At 44.4% G+C, this 20,000-nt stretch overlaps 1 protein-coding gene across 7 annotated transcripts in view; it reads right to left on the bottom strand.

Annotated features, from left to right (window-relative positions):
• dock3 (dedicator of cytokinesis 3) overlaps positions 1 to 20,000 on the bottom strand; it is a 410,366-nt gene that overhangs the window by 69,970 nt on the left and 320,396 nt on the right. For all 7 annotated transcript variants that reach the window (XM_036984224.1, XM_036984227.1, XM_036984223.1 and 4 more), the window contains exon 14: positions 4,258 to 4,383. In XM_036984224.1, coding sequence (XP_036840119.1) covers positions 4,258 to 4,383 — 126 coding nt within the window. The remainder of the gene's footprint in view (positions 1 to 4,257; positions 4,384 to 20,000) is intronic.

The following is a 20,000-nucleotide window of genomic DNA, read 5'->3' as shown; positions in this document are numbered from 1 at the left end:
AGATGCAGGTGTAGCTACGGTCACAAGATGCAGGTGTAGAAACGGTCACAAGATGCAGGTGTAGCTACGGTTACAAGATGCAGGTGTAGCTACGGTCACAAGACGCAGGTGTAGCTATGGTCACAAGACGCAGGTGTAGCTACGGTCACAAGACGCAGGCCTCCTAATTGTCCCTAGAATTTCTAAGCAAACAGCTGGAGGCAGGGCTTTCTCCTATAGAGCTCCATTTTTATGGAATGGTCTGCCTACCTATGTGAGAGACGCAGACTCAGTCTCAACTTTTAAGTCTTTATTGAAGACTCATCTCTTCAGTAGGTCCTATGATTGAGTGTAGTCTGGTTGAGTGTAGTCTGAGGGAGCATCTGATGGTCAGTCTGAGGGGAGGGAGCATCTGATGGTCAGTCTGAGGGGAGGGAGCATCTGATGGTCAGTCTGAGGGGAGGGAGCATCTGATGGTCAGTCTGAGGGGAGGGAGCATCTGATGGTCAGTCTGAGGGGAGGGAGCATCTGATGGTCAGTCTGAGGGGAGGGAGCATCGGTGAGGCTGCCTCTCTCCTTCCCTCCACTGGGAAATGGGGACTCAGTCTTTCAGCTGACGGCGAAACTCAAGTCACACTGCATTATTTCTGCCTCATGCACCAATTGTGCATGAGGCACAATTGGTGCTACTCCTAGAACCATGTTGTTACTCCTATAACCAGAGAAAGTGAAATATTCCTTGATGTAAAAAAAAAAAGAGACTCAAGCCACTAATAATAACAACACAAGTTTATTAGAACACTTTGCTGTCGTTATTCATTACAACTGCTGTGCTGGTTGTAGCGTGAGTGGAAGTAGGGAGGATGTGCATTTTATGGCTTATAATAGTGACAGCAGCTGTATTCGTTGTCTCTCTAGTCATTGGCTTTAAAGTTTTAAAAAATCACATGATCAACTTTGCTGTGAGTTCAAGGCTTATTTTTTTCTGTCTATGGTGCGAGCTATCTAAGCTTTCTGATTGGCCAGCAGTAGGCCTATAAGGTAACTTGATTTGTTCTTTGGCCTGCAGGGTAGGCGGAGTTCTAGCTTCAGACACCTGAAATGGTTCAAAATGGGAACGCTTTGCCTTTCCGGGCACTAGGACTGCTGTATCAAGTGCACCTATCACCAACAGAAAACAAATGAAGGAATGCAAGTCTTTATCATTGTTTTTTTTACAGAAATGTTTGGTGATCGATTAGGAACGCCTTGAAGATCAACCAGTTGACCGCGATCGACCGGTTGGTTGACCACAACTCTCCTTTGTAAACGAGACTGTGTCTCAATGACACTTTCCTAATCTCATATCTCATCATGTAAGTTTGGCGAGCGTTGTGATTGGAATGACGATAGACACAGAAACTGTTAAAGGAGACTATTCTTGACCAAGAATAGTCAAATTGAGCCATGCTAAATTTAACCATAGCCAGCTTGTGGCATGTAACATGATACAGGGCTCTCATTAACTTGTCTCCACTATAGCCGAGCACACAGGGCCCAAAACAAGCACCCAGAGAGTTGAACTGGTTAACTTGTCTCCACTATAGCCAAGCACACAGGGCCCAAAACAAGCACTCAGACAGTTGAACTGGTTAACTTGTCTCCACTATGGCCAAGCACACAGGGCCCAAAACAAGCACTCAGACAGTTGAACTGGTTAACTTGTCTCCACTATAGCCGAGCACACAGGGCCCAAAACAAGCACTCAGACAGTTGAACTGGTTAACTTGTCTCCACTATAACCTAGCAAACCGGTTATTTATTTTAACTAGGCAAGTCAAGAACAAATTCTTATTTTCAATGACAGCCTATGAACAGTGGGTTAACTGCTGTGTTCAGAGGCAGATTTTTACCTTGTCAGCTCGCTCAGGGATTTGAGCTTGCAACCTTTCTGTCACGCCCTGACCATAGAGAGCCTTTTTATTCTCTATTTTGGTTAGGTCGGGGTGTGACTAGGGTGGGTAATCTAGGTTGTTTTATTTCTATGTTGGTCTGGTATGGTTCCCAATCAGAGGCAGCGCTTTATCGTCGTCTCTGATTGGGGATCATATTTAGGCAGCCATTTCCCCACTGGTTTTTGTGGGATCTTGTTTATGTGTAGTTGCCTGTGAGCACTTCATAGCTTCACGTATCGTTGGCTTTTTATTGTTTTGTGCGTTTCACGTCAATAAATATGTGGAACCCTTTGAAGAGGGGGAAGAGGGGGAGGACCGCTGAGCTTTGGTCCGAATGTTCTTAGGACGGTCGTGACACTTTCGGTTACTAGTCCAACGCTCTAACCACTAGGCTACCAGGTTTAATTTTCATTTGATTTATTTCACCTTTATTTAACCGGGTAGGCAAGTTGAGAACAAGTTCTCATTTACAATTGTGACCTGGCCAAGATAAAGCAAAGCAGTTCGACACATACAACGTATGTAGAACCCTTTGAAGAGGGGGATGACCGCAGCTGCTTTCCAATCTTTGGGAATCTCAGATGACACGAAAGAGAGGTTGAACAGGCTAGTAATAGGGGTGGCAACAATTTCGGCAGAACATTTTAGAAAGAAAGGGTCCAGATTGTCTAGCCCGGCTGATCTGTAGGGGTCCAGATTTTGCAGCTCTTTCAGAACATCAGCTGACTGGTTAACACATCTCCACTATAGCCAGTCAGCTACATAAAGAATGGCACTGGTTTTTGTTCCCTCATTTGGGGCTAAGACCCTCAGAGGGAAATACACTATTTCATTATTTGGATTGAGACACCCGAAATATGTAGGATCTTAATTTGATGACCCCATTGCCGTTATTTGAGGTTTAAAAAGGCTTCTGAAGTTTGTAATTTTTACTTTGACATTTCATAATTGATTTTTGGTGGGAAAAGTACCCAATTGTCATACTTGAGTAAAAGTCAAGACACCTTAACAGAAAATTACTCAAGTAAAAGTAAAAGTCACCAAGTAAAAAATACTTGAGTAAAAGTCTAAAAGTATTTGGTTTTAAATATACTTGAGTGTCATAAGTAAATGTAATTGCCAAAAAAATACAAAATTAAAAGTAGAAAGTAGCGAAAGTAAATGTATAAATAATTTCAAATGACTTATATTAAGCAAACCAGACGGCGCAAATGTCTTGTTCTAATTAAATGTATTTACGGATAGCCAGAGGCACACCTCAGCACTCAGACAGCATTTACAAACAAAGCATTTGTGTTTAGTGAGTGCGGCAGATTAGCAGTAGGGATGACCAGGGATGTTCCCTACAAAAAGTTGTTATAATCCATATTTCCTGTTGCTGCAAGATTATTTTTCCTTCAGTAGCAAACTGTCTCAAATTAAGATCCTACATCTTTACGACACAGACCTGGGGCCAAATACTATTTGAGTTTTGGATTTAGCCTGGAGTGCCAGATGGACAGGGTTTGTAGTTTTCTGTTAAAAGAAACAATAAAATCACAGATAAATTATATGAAATGATTCCAAATACCATTTGAACCCAGGTCTGCCACTCGGACCCAGACTAATTGATTTATCGGCAATTCATTCCGACAAGGATTTGAAGTGATTAGCTTTGCATGTGAATTGAATGCAGTGGGACCCGAGTGTGATTATAAAGACGAGCTGGAGACTAGTCTATTCACAAACAAATTAACCTGGGCTGAGATGAGAATGGGGAAGGGATATGGAATAACGGAATGAGGGTTTAGAAGCTGAGTGGAATATTGATTGGTGTGGGGGGGGGGGGGGGGGGGGGGGGGACATCAATCATTAAGTGGACTATAAGAATGTGGACCACAACAGTGCATACGGACAGACAGACAGACAGAAGTATGGACAGACAGAAAGAGGTGAGGGACTCTTGTCACTTTGTGTTGCTAGGCTTTAGAACCAGACTGCTGTCACAGCATTTCAGAAGGAAACAGGGCAAAGCAGAGCCAAGACAAGTCTACTGTACTGTGTAGCCTACATGGTCAAATGCACCAACCCATCCACATACATTCAAGCTTACTTCAGCCAGAAATACCAACAACTGCATTGAAACAATGGCTGCATCCCAATAATCTCTCCTTTCTCTTGAAGTGTACACTAGTTCACTTTACTGATTTGAAAGGAAATGACTGAGATAAGAAGACTCCCTCTAGCCCATGTCTCCACCAATCCAGTGCATTTAGATTTGTGGGAAGTAGTGAACACTTCAGGAGAAAGGAGCTATTATTGGGAGTTACCCAATATAACGTCAGTAGCACAGCCCAGTTCTCACCTGGCATGATGACATCGGGGAAGCCCAGCTTGCGTGTAATGGCCACGCCCCTATTGAAAATCATAGGGTTCTCTCTCCTGATTTGTTCCATCTCTCCTCTCAGCAGCTGGAGAGAGATGATCAGACCTGAGGAGGAGAAGACAGAGAGAGAGATTATCAGACCTGAGGAGGAGAAGACAGAGAGAGAGATTATCAGACCTGAGGAGGAGAAGACAGAGAGAGAGAGAGAGAGAGAGAGAGAGAGAGAGAGAGAGAGAGAGAGATTATCAGACTTGAGGAGGAGAAAAGAGAGACAGAGAGAGAGATTATCAGACTTGAGAAGACAGAGAGATATACAGTGGGGCAAAAAAGTATTTAGTCAGCCACCAATTGTGCATGTTCTCCCACTTAAAAAGATGAGAGAGGCCTGTAATTTTCATCATGGGTACACTTCAACTATGACAGACAAAATGAGAAGAAAAAAAAATCCAGAAAATCACATTGTAGGATTTTTAATGAATTTATTTGCAAATTATGGTGGAAAATAAGTATTTGGTCACCTACAAACAAGCAAGATTTCTGGCTCTCACAGACCTTTAAGAGGCTCCTCTGTCCTCCACTCGTTACCTGTATTAATGGCACCTGTTTGAACTTGTTATCAGTATAAAAGACACCTGTCCACAACCTCAAACAGTCACACTCCAAACTCCACTATGGACAAGACGGACTTTCCCTTAAGCTCCTCCCTCATAATCGGAAACATTCCCTTTTAAGTGAGATTGTTTTTTTGTAACCATTCCTCTCCCTTAATGAATGTTTTGTCTGAACTACTTTCATTTGGACACCAGAAACAAAATTGTAGACCTGCACCAGGCTGGGAAGACTGAATCTGCAATAGGTAAGCAGCTTGGTTTGAAGAAATCAACTGTGGGAGCAATTATTAGGAAATGGAAGACATACAAGACCACTGATAATCTCCCTCGATCTGGGGTATCTGGGCAAGATCTCACCCCGTGGGGTGAAAATTATCACAAGAACGGTGAGCAAAAATCCCAGAACCACACAGGGTGACCTAGTGAATGCCCTGCAGAGAGCTGGGACCAAAGTAACAAAGCCTACCATCAGTAACACACTACGCCGCCAGGGACTCAAATCCTGCAGTGCCAGACGTGTCCCCCTGCTTAAGCCAGTACATATCCAGGCCCGTCTGAAGTTTGCTAGACAGCATTTGGATGATCCAGAAGAAGATTGGGAGAATGTCATATGGTCAGATGAAACCAAACTATAAGTTTTTGGTAAAAACTCAACTCGTCGTGTTTGGAGGACAAAGAATGCTGAGTTGCATCCAAATGCTGAGTTGCATCACCGGCCTACTAGTCATCACCGGCCTACTAGCCATCACCGGCCTACTAGTCATCACCGGCCTACTAGTCATCACCGGCCTACTAGTCATCACCGGTCTACTAGTCATCACCGGCCTACTAGCCATCACCGGCCTACTAGTCATCACCGGCCTACTAGTCATCACCGGTCTACTAGTCATCACCGGCCTACTAGCCATCACCGGCCTACTAGTCATCACCGGCCTACTAGTCATCACCGGCCTACTAGTCATCACCGGCCTACTAGTCATCACCGGCCTACTAGCCATCACCGGCCTACTAGCCATCACCGGCCTACTAGCCATCACCGGCCTACTAGCCATCACCGGCCTACTAGTCATCACCGGCCTACTAGTCATCACCGGCCTACTAGTCATCACCGGCCTACTAGTCATCACCGGTCTACTAGCCATCACCGGCCTACTAGTCATCACCGGCCTACTAGTCATCACCGGCCTACTAGCCATCACCGGTCTACTAGTCATCACCGGTCTACTAGCCATCACCGGCCTACTAGTCATCACCGGTCTACTAGTCATCACCGGTCTACTAGCCATCACCGGTCTACTAGCCATCACCGGCCTACTAGCCATCCCCGGCCTACTAGCCATCACCGATCCATGTTTCCTTTTGCGTTTGTTTTGTCTTTGTCTTTCACACCTGGTTTTCATTTGCTTTAATTTCTGTGTGAATATTTAACCCTGTGTCCCGCTTAGGTTTGTGCAGGATTATTTTTCATGTTGCTCGTTGAGGTTTTCCTCAGTTCATTCACGTGTGTACAGTGTTGTAGGAAAAGTAAGGAGCCTTGTTTTTGGACTTGCCTATTAAAGACGCTACTTTGACATCTCTGCTCTCCTGCGCTTGACTTCCTTAGCCACCTCAGTACAAAGTCGCAACAGTACAGTACTTCAGTGAGGGGAAGAGGAGAGGAGGACCTTAGAAAGCATTTTTTTGTTGCAATTTTTTGGGCAGCAAATGGCCAGACATTAGAAGATGGTGCGAGCATGGATAAATAATGTAACTCAACCCTGCAGCGACTTCATCTACTATTGCAGACACTACGGCATTATGCTATCATCAAAACATCACCACCCATTGCCTCACCCACTGTCAGTGTGTGTGTGTGTGTGTGTGTGTGTGTGTGTGTGTGTGTGAGCGTGGACTTTTAACATAAAGAGAGCATTTTTTAAAATTCTGCCTGTCTTTTTCTCAACCATTTAAAAGCCTGAGGTATTGTAGCCGCAGTTGTTTGAAGTTTCATACATATTGAATGGCTCCCTGAGGATGCTAACAGCTAACCAACTCGGAGCTGAACAGCTGCTGAAACAGAAACTCCCACGGATGTACAGAGAAGAGGCGAGGAAGGTATTCTGCTTTTCTGTCTTTATGTTTTTCGGGTCTAAAATGGACAAAAGATTACGACAGAATAAATCAGTCTGCTTCTCATATTACCCTCAGCAGCTGTCTCAATCAGAAAGAAAAGTTTAGAAAGAAAAAAGTCAGACCTTCTCCAAGTATAATGTGACGTGGTGACTCTATGTTATGGGTAGATGGGTAGATGGGGACTCTATGTTATGGGTAGATGGGGACTACAGTGACTCTATGTTATGGGTAGATGGGGACTATAGTGACTCTAAGTTATGGGTAGATTGGGACTATAGTGACTCTATGTTATGGGTAGATGGGTAGATGAGGCTATATACGAGGAGTACCAGTACTGAGTCAATGTGCAGGGGTACCAGGTAGTAATGAGGCTATATACGAGGAGTACCAGTACTGAGTCAATGTGCAGGGGTACCAGGTAGTAATGAGGCTATATACGAGGAGTACCAGTACTGAGTCAATGTGCAGGGGTACCAGGTAGTAATGAGGCTATATACGAGGAGTACCAGTACTGAGTCAATGTACAGGGGTACCAGGTAGTAATGAGGCTATATACGAGGAGTACCGGTACTGAGTCAATGTGCAGGGGTACCAGGTAGTAATGAGGCTATATACGAGGAGTACCAGTACTGAGTCAATGTACAGGGGTACCTGGTAGTAATGAGGCTATATACGAGGAGTACCAGTACTGAGTCAATGTACAGTGGCACAAGGTATTTAAAGTAATTGAGATAGTACATGTTGGTAGGGGTAAAAGTGACAAGCCAATCGGGATATATAATAGACAGAGTAGCAGCAGCATATGTGAAAGCATGTCTATGTGTGAGTATGTGTTTGTGGCGTCAATATGCACATGTGTGTGTGTGTGTGTGTGTTTTGTGTGTGTGAGTGTACAGTGCATTCGGAAGGTACAGTGCCTTGCGAAAGTATTCGGCCCGCTTGAACTTTGCGACCTTTTGCCACATTTCAGGCTTCAAACATAAAGATATAAAACTGTATTTTTTTGTGAAGAATCAACAACAAGTGGGACACAATCATGAAGTGGAACGACATTTATTGGATATTTCAAACTTTTTTAACAAATCAAAAACTGAAAAATTGGGCGTACAAAATTATTCAGCCCCTTTACTTTCAGTGCAGCAAACTCTCTCCAGAAGTTCAGTGAGGATCTCTGAATTATCCAATGTTGACCTAAATGACTTATGATGATAAATACAATCCACCTGTGTGTAATCAAGTCTCCGTATAAATGCACCTGCACTGTGATAGTCTCAGAGGTCCGTTAAAAGCGCAGAGAGCATCATGAAGAACAAGGAACACACCAGGCAGGTCCGAGATACTGTTGTGAAGAAGTTTAAAGCCGGATTTGGATACAAAAAGATTTCCCAAGCTTTAAACATCCCAAGGAGCACTGTGCAAGCGATAATATTGAAATGGAAGGAGTATCAGACCACTGCAAATCTACCAAGACCTGGCCGTCCCTCTAAACTTTCAGCTCATACAAGGAGAAGACTGATCAGAGATGCAGCCAAGAGGCCCATGATCACTCTGGATGAACTGCAGAGATCTACAGCTGAGGTGGGAGACTCTGTCCATAGGACAACAATCGGTCGTATATTGCACAAATCTGATCTTTATGGAAGCGTGGCAAGAAGAAAGCCATTTCTTAAAGATATCCATAAAAAGCGTTGTTTAAAGTTTGCCACAAGCCACCTGAGAGACACACCAAACATGTGGAAGAAGGTGCTCTGGTCAGATGAAACCAAAATTGAACTTTTTGGCAACAATGCAAAACGTTATGTTTGGCGTGAAAGCAACACAGCTCATCACCCTGAACACACCATCCCCACTGTCAAACATGGTGGTGGCAGCATCATGGTTTGGGCCTGCTTTTCTTCAGCAGGGACAGGGAAGATGGTTAAAATTGATGGGAAGATGGATGGAGCCAAATACAGGACCATTCTGGAAGAAAACCTGATGGAGTCTGCAAAAGACCTGAGACTGGGACGGAGATTTGTCTTCCAACAAGACAATGATCCAAAACATAAAGCAAAATCTACAATGGAATGGTTCAAAAATAAACATATCCAGGTGTTAGAATGGCCAAGTCAAAGTCCAGACCTGAATCCAATCGAGAATCTGTGGAAAGAACTGAAAACTGCTGTTCACAAATGCTCTCCATCCAACCTCACTGAGCTCGAGCTGTTTTGCAAGGAGGAATGGGAAAAAATGTCAGTCTCTCGATGTGCAAAACTGATAGAGACATACCCCAAGCGACTTACAGCTGTAATCGCAGCAAAAGGTGGCGCTACAAAGTATTAACTTAAGGGGGCCGAATAATTTTGCACGCCCAATTTTTCAGTTTTTGATTTGTTAAAAAAGTTTGAAATATCCAATAAATGTCGTTCCACTTCATGATTGTGTCCCACTTGTTGTTGATTCTTCACAAAAAAAATACAGTTTTATATCTTCATGTTTGAAGCCTGAAATGTGGCAAAAGGTCGCAAAGTTCAAGGGGGCCGAATACTTTCGCAAGGCACTATATTTAGACCCCTTGACTTTTTACAATTTGTGTTACGTTACGAAGCCACTCCTCAGTAAAAAGGCACATGACAGCCCGCTTGGAGTTTGCCAAAAGGCACCTAAAGACTCTCAGACCATGAGAAACAAGATTCTCTGTTCTGATGATACCAAGATTGAACTCTTTGGCCTGAATGCCAAGGATCACGTCTGGAGGAAACTTGGCACCATCTCTACGGTGAAGCATGGTGGTGGCAGGATCATGCTGTGGGGATGTTTTTCAGTTGCAGGGACTGAGAGACTAGTCAGGATCGAGGGAAAGATGAAGGGAGCAAAGTACAGAGAGATCCACACAGCGAAGACAACGCAGGTGTCTGAATGTCCTTGAGTGGCCCAGCCAGAGGCCTGAATTGAACCCGATTGAACACCTCTGGAGAGACCTGAAAATAGCTGTGCAGAGACACTCCCCATCCAACCTTACAGAGCTTGAGAGGATCTGCAGATAAGAATGGCGGAAACTCCCCAAATACAGGTGTGCCAAGCTTGTAGCGTAATACCCAAGAAGACTCGAGGCTGTAATCACTGCCATAGGTGCTTCAACAAAGTACTAAGTAAAAGTGTCTGAATACTTATGTAATTTTCAATACATTTGCTTTGTCATTATTTGGTATTATGTCTTGGGGGTAGAAGCTGTTAAGAAGCCTTTTGGTCCTAGACTTGGTACTTCGGTACCACTTGCCGTGTGGTAGCAGAGAGAACAGTCTATGACTTGGGTGGCTGGAGTCTTTGATAACATTTTTAGAGCCTTCCTCTGACTCCGCCTCTGTAGCGCCTTGCGGTCGAATGCCTCAAACAGCAAGCCGAAGTAGAAGCACAGTGGACAAACTCCCTAGAAAATACAAAAACCAAGGAAGAGCCGGACTATGATTGGCACCACACTGTTGGGCTCCTGGCACCACACTACCAGGTCTCCCTATAGGCTGTCTCATCGTTGTCAGTGATCAGGCCTACCACCGCTGTGTCAATGGTAAACTTGATGATGGTGTTGGTGTCGTGCAGTCATGGATGAACAATAGTCCCAGGGTCCTTAGCTTAGTGATGAGCTTCGTGGGCACTATGATGTTGAACGCTGAGCTGTAGTCAATGAACAGCATTCTCACGTAGGTGTTCCTTTTGTTCCTATTGCACCAGACACATCTCTATTGTGTGGTGCAATAGAGATTGTGTCATCTGTGGATGTGTTGGGGAATTGGAGTGGATGATGGTGTTGATGTGAGCCATGTCCAGCCATCAAAGCATTTCAGGGTTACAGATATGAGTTATACGGCTCGGTAGTCATTTAGACAGGTTACCTTGGTCTTCTTGGGCACAGGGACTATGGTGGTTTTCTTAAAACATGTTGGTATTACAGACACTTGCCAGTTGGTCAGTGGATGCTCTGAGTACACGTCCTGGTAATCTGTCTGGCCCTGCAGCCTTAACCTGAATATTAACCTGTTTAAAGGTCTACTCACATCGGCTATGGAGAGCGAGATTACACAGTCGTCCGGATCAGCTGGTGCTCTCACGCATGGTTCAGTGTTGCTTGCCTCGAAGCGAGGCATAGAAGGCATTTAGCTCATCTGGTAGGCTCTCATCATTGGGTAGTTCTCTGCTGGGTTTCCCTTAGTAATCTGTGATAGTTTGCCACATCCGACGAGCGTCAGAGTCGGAGTATTAGGATTCAATCTCAGTCTTATATTAACGTTTTGCTAGTTGGATGGTTTGTCAGAGGGCGTAGCTGGATTTCTTATATGCGTCCGGATTAGAGTCCTGCTCCTTAAAAGTGGCAGTCCCAGCCATTAGCTCAGTGCGGATGTAAAGGTGAGTTTTTATCCCTCTAGTTGCACAGGTGACATGCTGGTAGAAATGAGGTTAAACTGATTTCAGTGTTCCTGTATTAAAATCACCGGCCAATAGGAGCGCTGCCTCTGAATGAAGCATTTTCTTGTTTGGCTATGACCCTTTACAGCTCGTTGAGTGCGGTCTTAGTGCCAGCATCGGTGTGTGGTGGGTAAATAGACAGCTACAAAAACTACAGATGAAAAGTCTCTTGGTAAATAGTATGGTCAGCAGTTTATCATGAGGAATTCTAACTCAGGCGAGCAGAACCTAGAGACTTCCTGAATAGCACAGATTTTTACTTTCCATGTCCTTGTTCAGCCATGACTCAGAGAAGTATAGTATATTACAGCTATTGATGTCCCGTTGATAGGATAGTCTCAAATTAAGCTTGTCCAGTTTATTCTCCAGCGATTGCACACTAGCCAATAGAACTATGCGGATGACACACAGCTGTACATTTCAATGAAACATGGTGAAGCCCCAAAATCGCCCTTGCTAGAAGCCTGTGTTTCAGACATAAGGAAATGGATGGCTGCAAACTTTCTACTTTTAAACTTGGACAAAACAGAGATGCTTGTTCTAGGTCCCAAGAAACAAAGATATCTTCTGTTGAATCTGACAATTAATCTTAATGGTTGTACAGTCGTCTCAAATAAAACTGTGAAGGACCTCGACGTTAGACTGGACCCTGATCTCTCTTTTGACAAAAATATCAAGACTGTTTCAAGGACAGCTTTTTTCCATCTACGTAACATTGCAAAAATCAGAAACTTTCTGTTAAAAAATTATGCAGAAAAATTAATACATGCTTTTTTTACTTCTAGGTTAGACTACTGCAATGCTCTACTTTCCGGCTCCCCGGATAAAGCACCAAATAAACTTCAGTTAGTGCTAAATATGGCTGCTAGAATCCTGACTAGAACCAAAAAATGTGATCATATTACTCCAGTGCTAGCCACCCTACACTGGCTTCCTGTCAAGGCAAGGGCTGATTTCAAGGTTTTACTGCTAACCTACAAAGCATGACATGGGCTTACTCCTACCTATCTCTCTGATTTGGTCCTGCCGTACATACCTACACGTACGCTACGGTCACAAGACGCACACCTCCTAATTGTCCCTAGAATTTCTAAGCAAACAGCTGGAGGCTGGGCTTTCTCCTATAGAGCTCCATTTTTATGGAATGGTCTGCCTACCAATGTCAGAGACGCACTCGGTCTCAACCTTTAAGTCTTTACTGAAGACTCATCTCTTCAGTGGGTCATATGATTGAGTGTAGTCTGGCCCAGGAGTGTGAAGGTGAACGGAAAGGCACTGGAGCAACGAACCGCCCTTGCTGTCTCTGCCTGGACGGTTCCCTTCTTTCCACTGGGATTCTCTGCCTCTAACCCTATTACAGGGGCTGAGTCACTGGCACTAGGAGGGGTGCGTCACTTGAGTGGGTTGAGTCACTGATGTGATCTTCCTGTCTGGGTTGGCGCCCCCCCTTGGGTTGTGCCGTGGCGGAGATCTTTGTGGGCTATACTCGGACTTGTCTCAGGATGGTAAGTTGGTGGTTGAAGGTATCGCTCTAGTGGTGTGGGGGCTGTGCTTTGGCAAAGTGGGTGGGGTTATATCCTTCCTGTTTGGCCCTGTCCGGGGGTATCATCGGATGGGGCCACAGTGTCTCCTGACCCCTCCTGTCTCAGCCTCCAGTATTTATGCTGCAGTAGTTTATGTGTCGGGGGGCTAGGGTCAGTTTGTTATATCTGGAGTACTTCTCCTGTCTTATCCGGTGTCCTGTGTGAATTTAAGTATGCTCTCTCTAATTCTCTCTTTCTATCTTTCTTTCTCTCTCTCGGAGGACCTGAGCACTAGGACCATGCCTCAGGACAACCTGGCATGATGACTCCTTGCTGTCCCCAGTCCACCTGACCATGCTGCTGCTCCAGTTTCAACTGTTCTGCCTGTGGCTATGGAATCCTGACCTGTTCACCGGATGTGCTACCTGTCCCAGACCTATTATTTGACCATGCTGGTCATTTATGAACATTTGAACATCTTGGCCATGTTCTGCTATAATCTCCACCCGGCCCAGCCAGAAGAGGACTGGCCACCCCTCAAATCCTGGTTCCTCTCTAGGTTTATTTGTAGGTTTTGGCCTTTCTATGGAGTTTTCTTAGCCAACGTGCTTCAACACCTGCATTGCTTGCTGTTTGGGGTTTTAGGCTGGGTTTCTGTACAGCACTTTGAGATATCAGCTGATGTACGAAGGGCTATATAAATACATTAGATTTTATTTGAACTCTATGATTATCCTACCAATGCAGTCCTATCTCAGTGGCTGATCCTGAGGACTATGTTCTATAACTGGTATGTCAATGACATGTACATTATCTAATTGACTGTCTAAAAACTTAACTAGCCTTCAGATCCTTGATTCCTCCCGCCCTTGATTACGCAATCTCTCGCGTCCCTCTCAAAGCTCATTGGAGGAGGAGATACGATGGGAGGGACATTGGATTCTCTCCTCTAATTAGCTTTGAGGGGGGAAGGCCCTTGATGTACACACTATCAACTAAGAGAATGACATTCATATTTGTAGGCTACCAATTACAGACATTGTCGGAGTGAAGGGAAATTATGAGATTGTGTGTCATCCCTGTGAAGGGTTGGACAGGGTACGGGACACACACACACAAACGCACACAGTACTGGAGTACTGGAGTGCCAGTACTGAATCAATGTGTAGTACTACCAGGTAGTAATGAGGCTATATACGAGGAGTGCCAGTACTGAGTCAATGTGCAGGGGTACCAGGTAGTAATGAGGCTATATACGAGGAGTACCAGTACTGAGTCAATGTGCAGGGGTACCAGGTAGTAATGAGGCTATATACGAGGAGTACCAGTACTGAGTCAATGTGCAGGGGTACCAGGTAGTAATGAGGCTATATACGAGGAGTACCAGTACTGAGTCAATGTACAGTGGTACCAGGTAGTAATGAGGCTATATACGAGGAGTACCAGTACTGAGTCAATGTACAGGGGTACCAGGTAGTAATGAGGCTATATACGAGGAGTACCAGTACTGAGTCAATGTGCAGGGGTACCAGGTAGTAATGAGGCTATATACGAGGAGTACCAGTACTGAGTCAATGTACAGTGGTACCAGGTAGTAATGAGGCTATATACGAGGAGTACCAGTACTGAGTCAATGTACAGGGGTACCAGGTAGTAATGAGGCTATATACGAGGAGTACCAGTACTGAGTCAATGTACAGTGGTACCAGGTAGTAATGAGGCTATATACGAGGAGTACCAGTACTGAGTCAATGTACAGGGGTACCAGGTAGTAATGAGGCTATATACGAGGAGTACCAGTACTGAGTCAATGTACAGTGGTACCAGGTAGTAATGAGGCTATATACGAGGAGTACCAGTACTGAGTCAATGTGCAGGGGTACCAGGTAGTAATGAGGCTATATACGAGGAGTACCAGTACTGAGTCAATGTACAGGGTACCAGGTAGTAATGAGGCTATATACGAGGAGTACCAGTACTGAGTCAATGTACAGGGGTACCAGGTAGTAATGAGGCTATATACGAGGAGTACCAGTACTGAGTCAATGTGCAGGGTACCAGGTAGTAATGAGGCTATATACGAGGAGTACCAGTACTGAGTCAATGTGCAGGGGTACCAGGTAGTAATGAGGCTATATACAAGGAGTACCAGTACTGAGTCAATGTACAGGGGTACCAGGTAGTAATGAGGCTATATACGAGGAGTACCAGTACTGAGTCAATGTGCAGGGGTACCAGGTAGTAATGAGGCTATATACGAGGAGTACCAGTACTGAGTCAATGTGCAGGGGTACCAGGTAGTAATGAGGCTATATACGAGGAGTACCAGTACTGAGTCAATGTGCAGTGGCACAAGGTATTTGAAGTAATTGAGATAGTACATGTTGGTAGGGGTAAAAGTGACAAGCCAATCGGGATATATAATAGACAGAGTAGCAGCAGCATATGTGAAAGCATGTCTATGTGTGAGTATGTGTTTGTGGCGTCAATATGCACATGTGTGTGTGTGTGTGTGTGTTTTGTGTGTGTGAGTGTACAGTGCATTCGGAAGGTACAGTGCCTTGCGAAAGTATTCGGCCCGCTTGAACTTTGCGACCTTTTGCCACATTTCAGGCTTCAAACATAAAGATATAAAACTGTATTTTTTTGTGAAGAATCAACAACAAGTGGGACACAATCATGAAGTGGAACGACATTTATTGGATATTTCAAACTTTTTTAACAAATCAAAAACTGAAAAATTGGGCGTACAAAATTATTCAGCCCCTTTACTTTCAGTGCAGCAAACTCTCTCCAGAAGTTCAGTGAGGATCTCTGAATTATCCAATGTTGACCTAAATGACTTATGATGATAAATACAATCCACCTGTGTGTAATCAAGTCTCCGTATAAATGCACCTGCACTGTGATAGTCTCAGAGGTCCGTTAAAAGCGCAGAGAGCATCATGAAGAACAAGGAACACACCAGGCAGGTCCGAGATACTGTTGTGAAGAAGTTTAAAGCCGGATTTGGATACAAAAAGATTTCCCAAGCTTTAAACATCCCAAGGAGCACTGTGCAAGCGATAATATTGAAATGGAAGGAGTATCAGACCACTGCAAATCTACCAAGACCTGGCCGTCCCTCTAAACTTTCAGCTCATACAAGGAGAAGACTGATCAGAGATGCAGCCAAGAGGCCCATGATCACTCTGGATGAACTGCAGAGATCTACAGTTGAGGTGGGAGACTCTGTCCATAGGACAACAATCGGTCGTATATTGCACAAATCTGATCTTTATGGAAGCGTGGCAAGAAGAAAGCCATTTCTTAAAGATATCCATAAAAAGCGTTGTTTAAAGTTTGCCACAAGCCACCTGAGAGACACACCAAACATGTGGAAGAAGGTGCTCTGGTCAGATGAAACCAAAATTGAACTTTTTGGCAACAATGCAAAACGTTATGTTTGGCGTGAAAGCAACACAGCTCATCACCCTGAACACACCATCCCCACTGTCAAACATGGTGGTGGCAGCATCATGGTTTGGGCCTGCTTTTCTTCAGCAGGGACAGGGAAGATGGTTAAAATTGATGGGAAGATGGATGGAGCCAAATACAGGACCATTCTGGAAGAAAACCTGATGGAGTCTGCAAAAGACCTGAGACTGGGACGGAGATTTGTCTTCCAACAAGACAATGATCCAAAACATAAAGCAAAATCTACAATGGAATGGTTCAAAAATAAACATATCCAGGTGTTAGAATGGCCAAGTCAAAGTCCAGACCTGAATCCAATCGAGAATCTGTGGAAAGAACTGAAAACTGCTGTTCACAAATGCTCTCCATCCAACCTCACTGAGCTCGAGCTGTTTTGCAAGGAGGAATGGGAAAAAATGTCAGTCTCTCGATGTGCAAAACTGATAGAGACATACCCCAAGCGACTTACAGCTGTAATCGCAGCAAAAGGTGGCGCTACAAAGTATTAACTTAAGGGGGCCGAATAATTTTGCACGCCCAATTTTTCAGTTTTTGATTTGTTAAAAAAGTTTGAAATATCCAATAAATGTCGTTCCACTTCATGATTGTGTCCCACTTGTTGTTGATTCTTCACAAAAAAAATACAGTTTTATATCTTCATGTTTGAAGCCTGAAATGTGGCAAAAGGTCGCAAAGTTCAAGGGGGCCGAATACTTTCGCAAGGCACTATATTTAGACCCCTTGACTTTTTACAATTTGTGTTACGTTACGAAGCCACTCCTCAGTAAAAAGGCACATGACAGCCCGCTTGGAGTTTGCCAAAAGGCACCTAAAGACTCTCAGACCATGAGAAACAAGATTCTCTGTTCTGATGATACCAAGATTGAACTCTTTGGCCTGAATGCCAAGGATCACGTCTGGAGGAAACTTGGCACCATCTCTACGGTGAAGCATGGTGGTGGCAGGATCATGCTGTGGGGATGTTTTTCAGTTGCAGGGACTGAGAGACTAGTCAGGATCGAGGGAAAGATGAAGGGAGCAAAGTACAGAGAGATCCACACAGCGAAGACAACGCAGGTGTCTGAATGTCCTTGAGTGGCCCAGCCAGAGGCCTGAATTGAACCCGATTGAACACCTCTGGAGAGACCTGAAAATAGCTGTGCAGAGACACTCCCCATCCAACCTTACAGAGCTTGAGAGGATCTGCAGATAAGAATGGAGGAAACTCCCCAAATACAGGTGTGCCAAGCTTGTAGCGTAATACCCAAGAAGACTCGAGGCTGTAATCACTGCCATAGGTGCTTCAACAAAGTACTAAGTAAAAGTGTCTGAATACTTATGTAATTTTCAATACATTTGCTTTGTCATTATTTGGTATTATGTCTTGGGGGTAGAAGCTGTTAAGAAGCCTTTTGGTCCTAGACTTGGTACTTCGGTACCACTTGCCGTGTGGTAGCAGAGAGAACAGTCTATGACTTGGGTGGCTGGAGTCTTTGATAACATTTTTAGAGCCTTCCTCTGACTCCGCCTCTGTAGCGCCTTGCGGTCGAATGCCTCAAACAGCAAGCCGAAGTAGAAGCACAGTGGACAAACTCCCTAGAAAATACAAAAACCAAGGAAGAGCCGGACTATGATTGGCACCACACTGTTGGGCTCCTGGCACCACACTACCAGGTCTCCCTATAGGCTGTCTCATCGTTGTCAGTGATCAGGCCTACCACCGCTGTGTCAATGGTAAACTTGATGATGGTGTTGGTGTCGTGCAGTCATGGATGAACAATAGTCCCAGGGTCCTTAGCTTAGTGATGAGCTTCGTGGGCACTATGATGTTGAACGCTGAGCTGTAGTCAATGAACAGCATTCTCACGTAGGTGTTCCTTTTGTTCCTATTGCACCAGACACATCTCTATTGTGTGGTGCAATAGAGATTGTGTCATCTGTGGATGTGTTGGGGAATTGGAGTGGATGATGGTGTTGATGTGAGCCATGTCCAGCCATCAAAGCATTTCAGGGTTACAGATATGAGTTATACGGCTCGGTAGTCATTTAGACAGGTTACCTTGGTCTTCTTGGGCACAGGGACTATGGTGGTTTTCTTAAAACATGTTGGTATTACAGACACTTGCCAGTTGGTCAGTGGATGCTCTGAGTACACGTCCTGGTAATCTGTCTGGCCCTGCAGCCTTAACCTGAATATTAACCTGTTTAAAGGTCTACTCACATCGGCTATGGAGAGCGAGATTACACAGTCGTCCGGATCAGCTGGTGCTCTCACGCATGGTTCAGTGTTGCTTGCCTCGAAGCGAGGCATAGAAGGCATTTAGCTCATCTGGTAGGCTCTCATCATTGGGTAGTTCTCTGCTGGGTTTCCCTTAGTAATCTGTGATAGTTTGCCACATCCGACGAGCGTCAGAGTCGGAGTATTAGGATTCAATCTCAGTCTTATATTAACGTTTTGCTAGTTGGATGGTTTGTCAGAGGGCGTAGCTGGATTTCTTATATGCGTCCGGATTAGAGTCCTGCTCCTTAAAAGTGGCAGTCCCAGCCATTAGCTCAGTGCGGATGTAAAGGTGAGTTTTTATCCCTCTAGTTGCACAGGTGACATGCTGGTAGAAATGAGGTTAAACTGATTTCAGTGTTCCTGTATTAAAATCACCGGCCAATAGGAGCGCTGCCTCTGAATGAAGCATTTTCTTGTTTGGCTATGACCCTTTACAGCTCGTTGAGTGCGGTCTTAGTGCCAGCATCGGTGTGTGGTGGGTAAATAGACAGCTACAAAAACTACAGATGAAAAGTCTCTTGGTAAATAGTATGGTCAGCAGTTTATCATGAGGAATTCTAACTCAGGCGAGCAGAACCTAGAGACTTCCTGAATAGCACAGATTTTTACTTTCCATGTCCTTGTTCAGCCATGACTCAGAGAAGTATAGTATATTACAGCTATTGATGTCCCGTTGATAGGATAGTCTCAAATTAAGCTTGTCCAGTTTATTCTCCAGCGATTGCACACTAGCCAATAGAACTATGCGGATGACACACAGCTGTACATTTCAATGAAACATGGTGAAGCCCCAAAATCGCCCTTGCTAGAAGCCTGTGTTTCAGACATAAGGAAATGGATGGCTGCAAACTTTCTACTTTTAAACTTGGACAAAACAGAGATGCTTGTTCTAGGTCCCAAGAAACAAAGATATCTTCTGTTGAATCTGACAATTAATCTTAATGGTTGTACAGTCGTCTCAAATAAAACTGTGAAGGACCTCGACGTTAGACTGGACCCTGATCTCTCTTTTGACAAAAATATCAAGACTGTTTCAAGGACAGCTTTTTTCCATCTACGTAACATTGCAAAAATCAGAAACTTTCTGTTAAAAAATTATGCAGAAAAATTAATACATGCTTTTTTTACTTCTAGGTTAGACTACTGCAATGCTCTACTTTCCGGCTCCCCGGATAAAGCACCAAATAAACTTCAGTTAGTGCTAAATATGGCTGCTAGAATCCTGACTAGAACCAAAAAATGTGATCATATTACTCCAGTGCTAGCCACCCTACACTGGCTTCCTGTCAAGGCAAG

This window comes from Oncorhynchus mykiss, chromosome 7 (genome assembly GCF_013265735.2).
Source record: "Oncorhynchus mykiss isolate Arlee chromosome 7, USDA_OmykA_1.1, whole genome shotgun sequence".
Classification (NCBI taxonomy): domain Eukaryota; kingdom Metazoa; phylum Chordata; class Actinopteri; order Salmoniformes; family Salmonidae; genus Oncorhynchus; species Oncorhynchus mykiss.
Note: the sequence above shows the minus strand (reverse complement) of the source record. Positions and strands in the feature narration are given on the sequence as shown.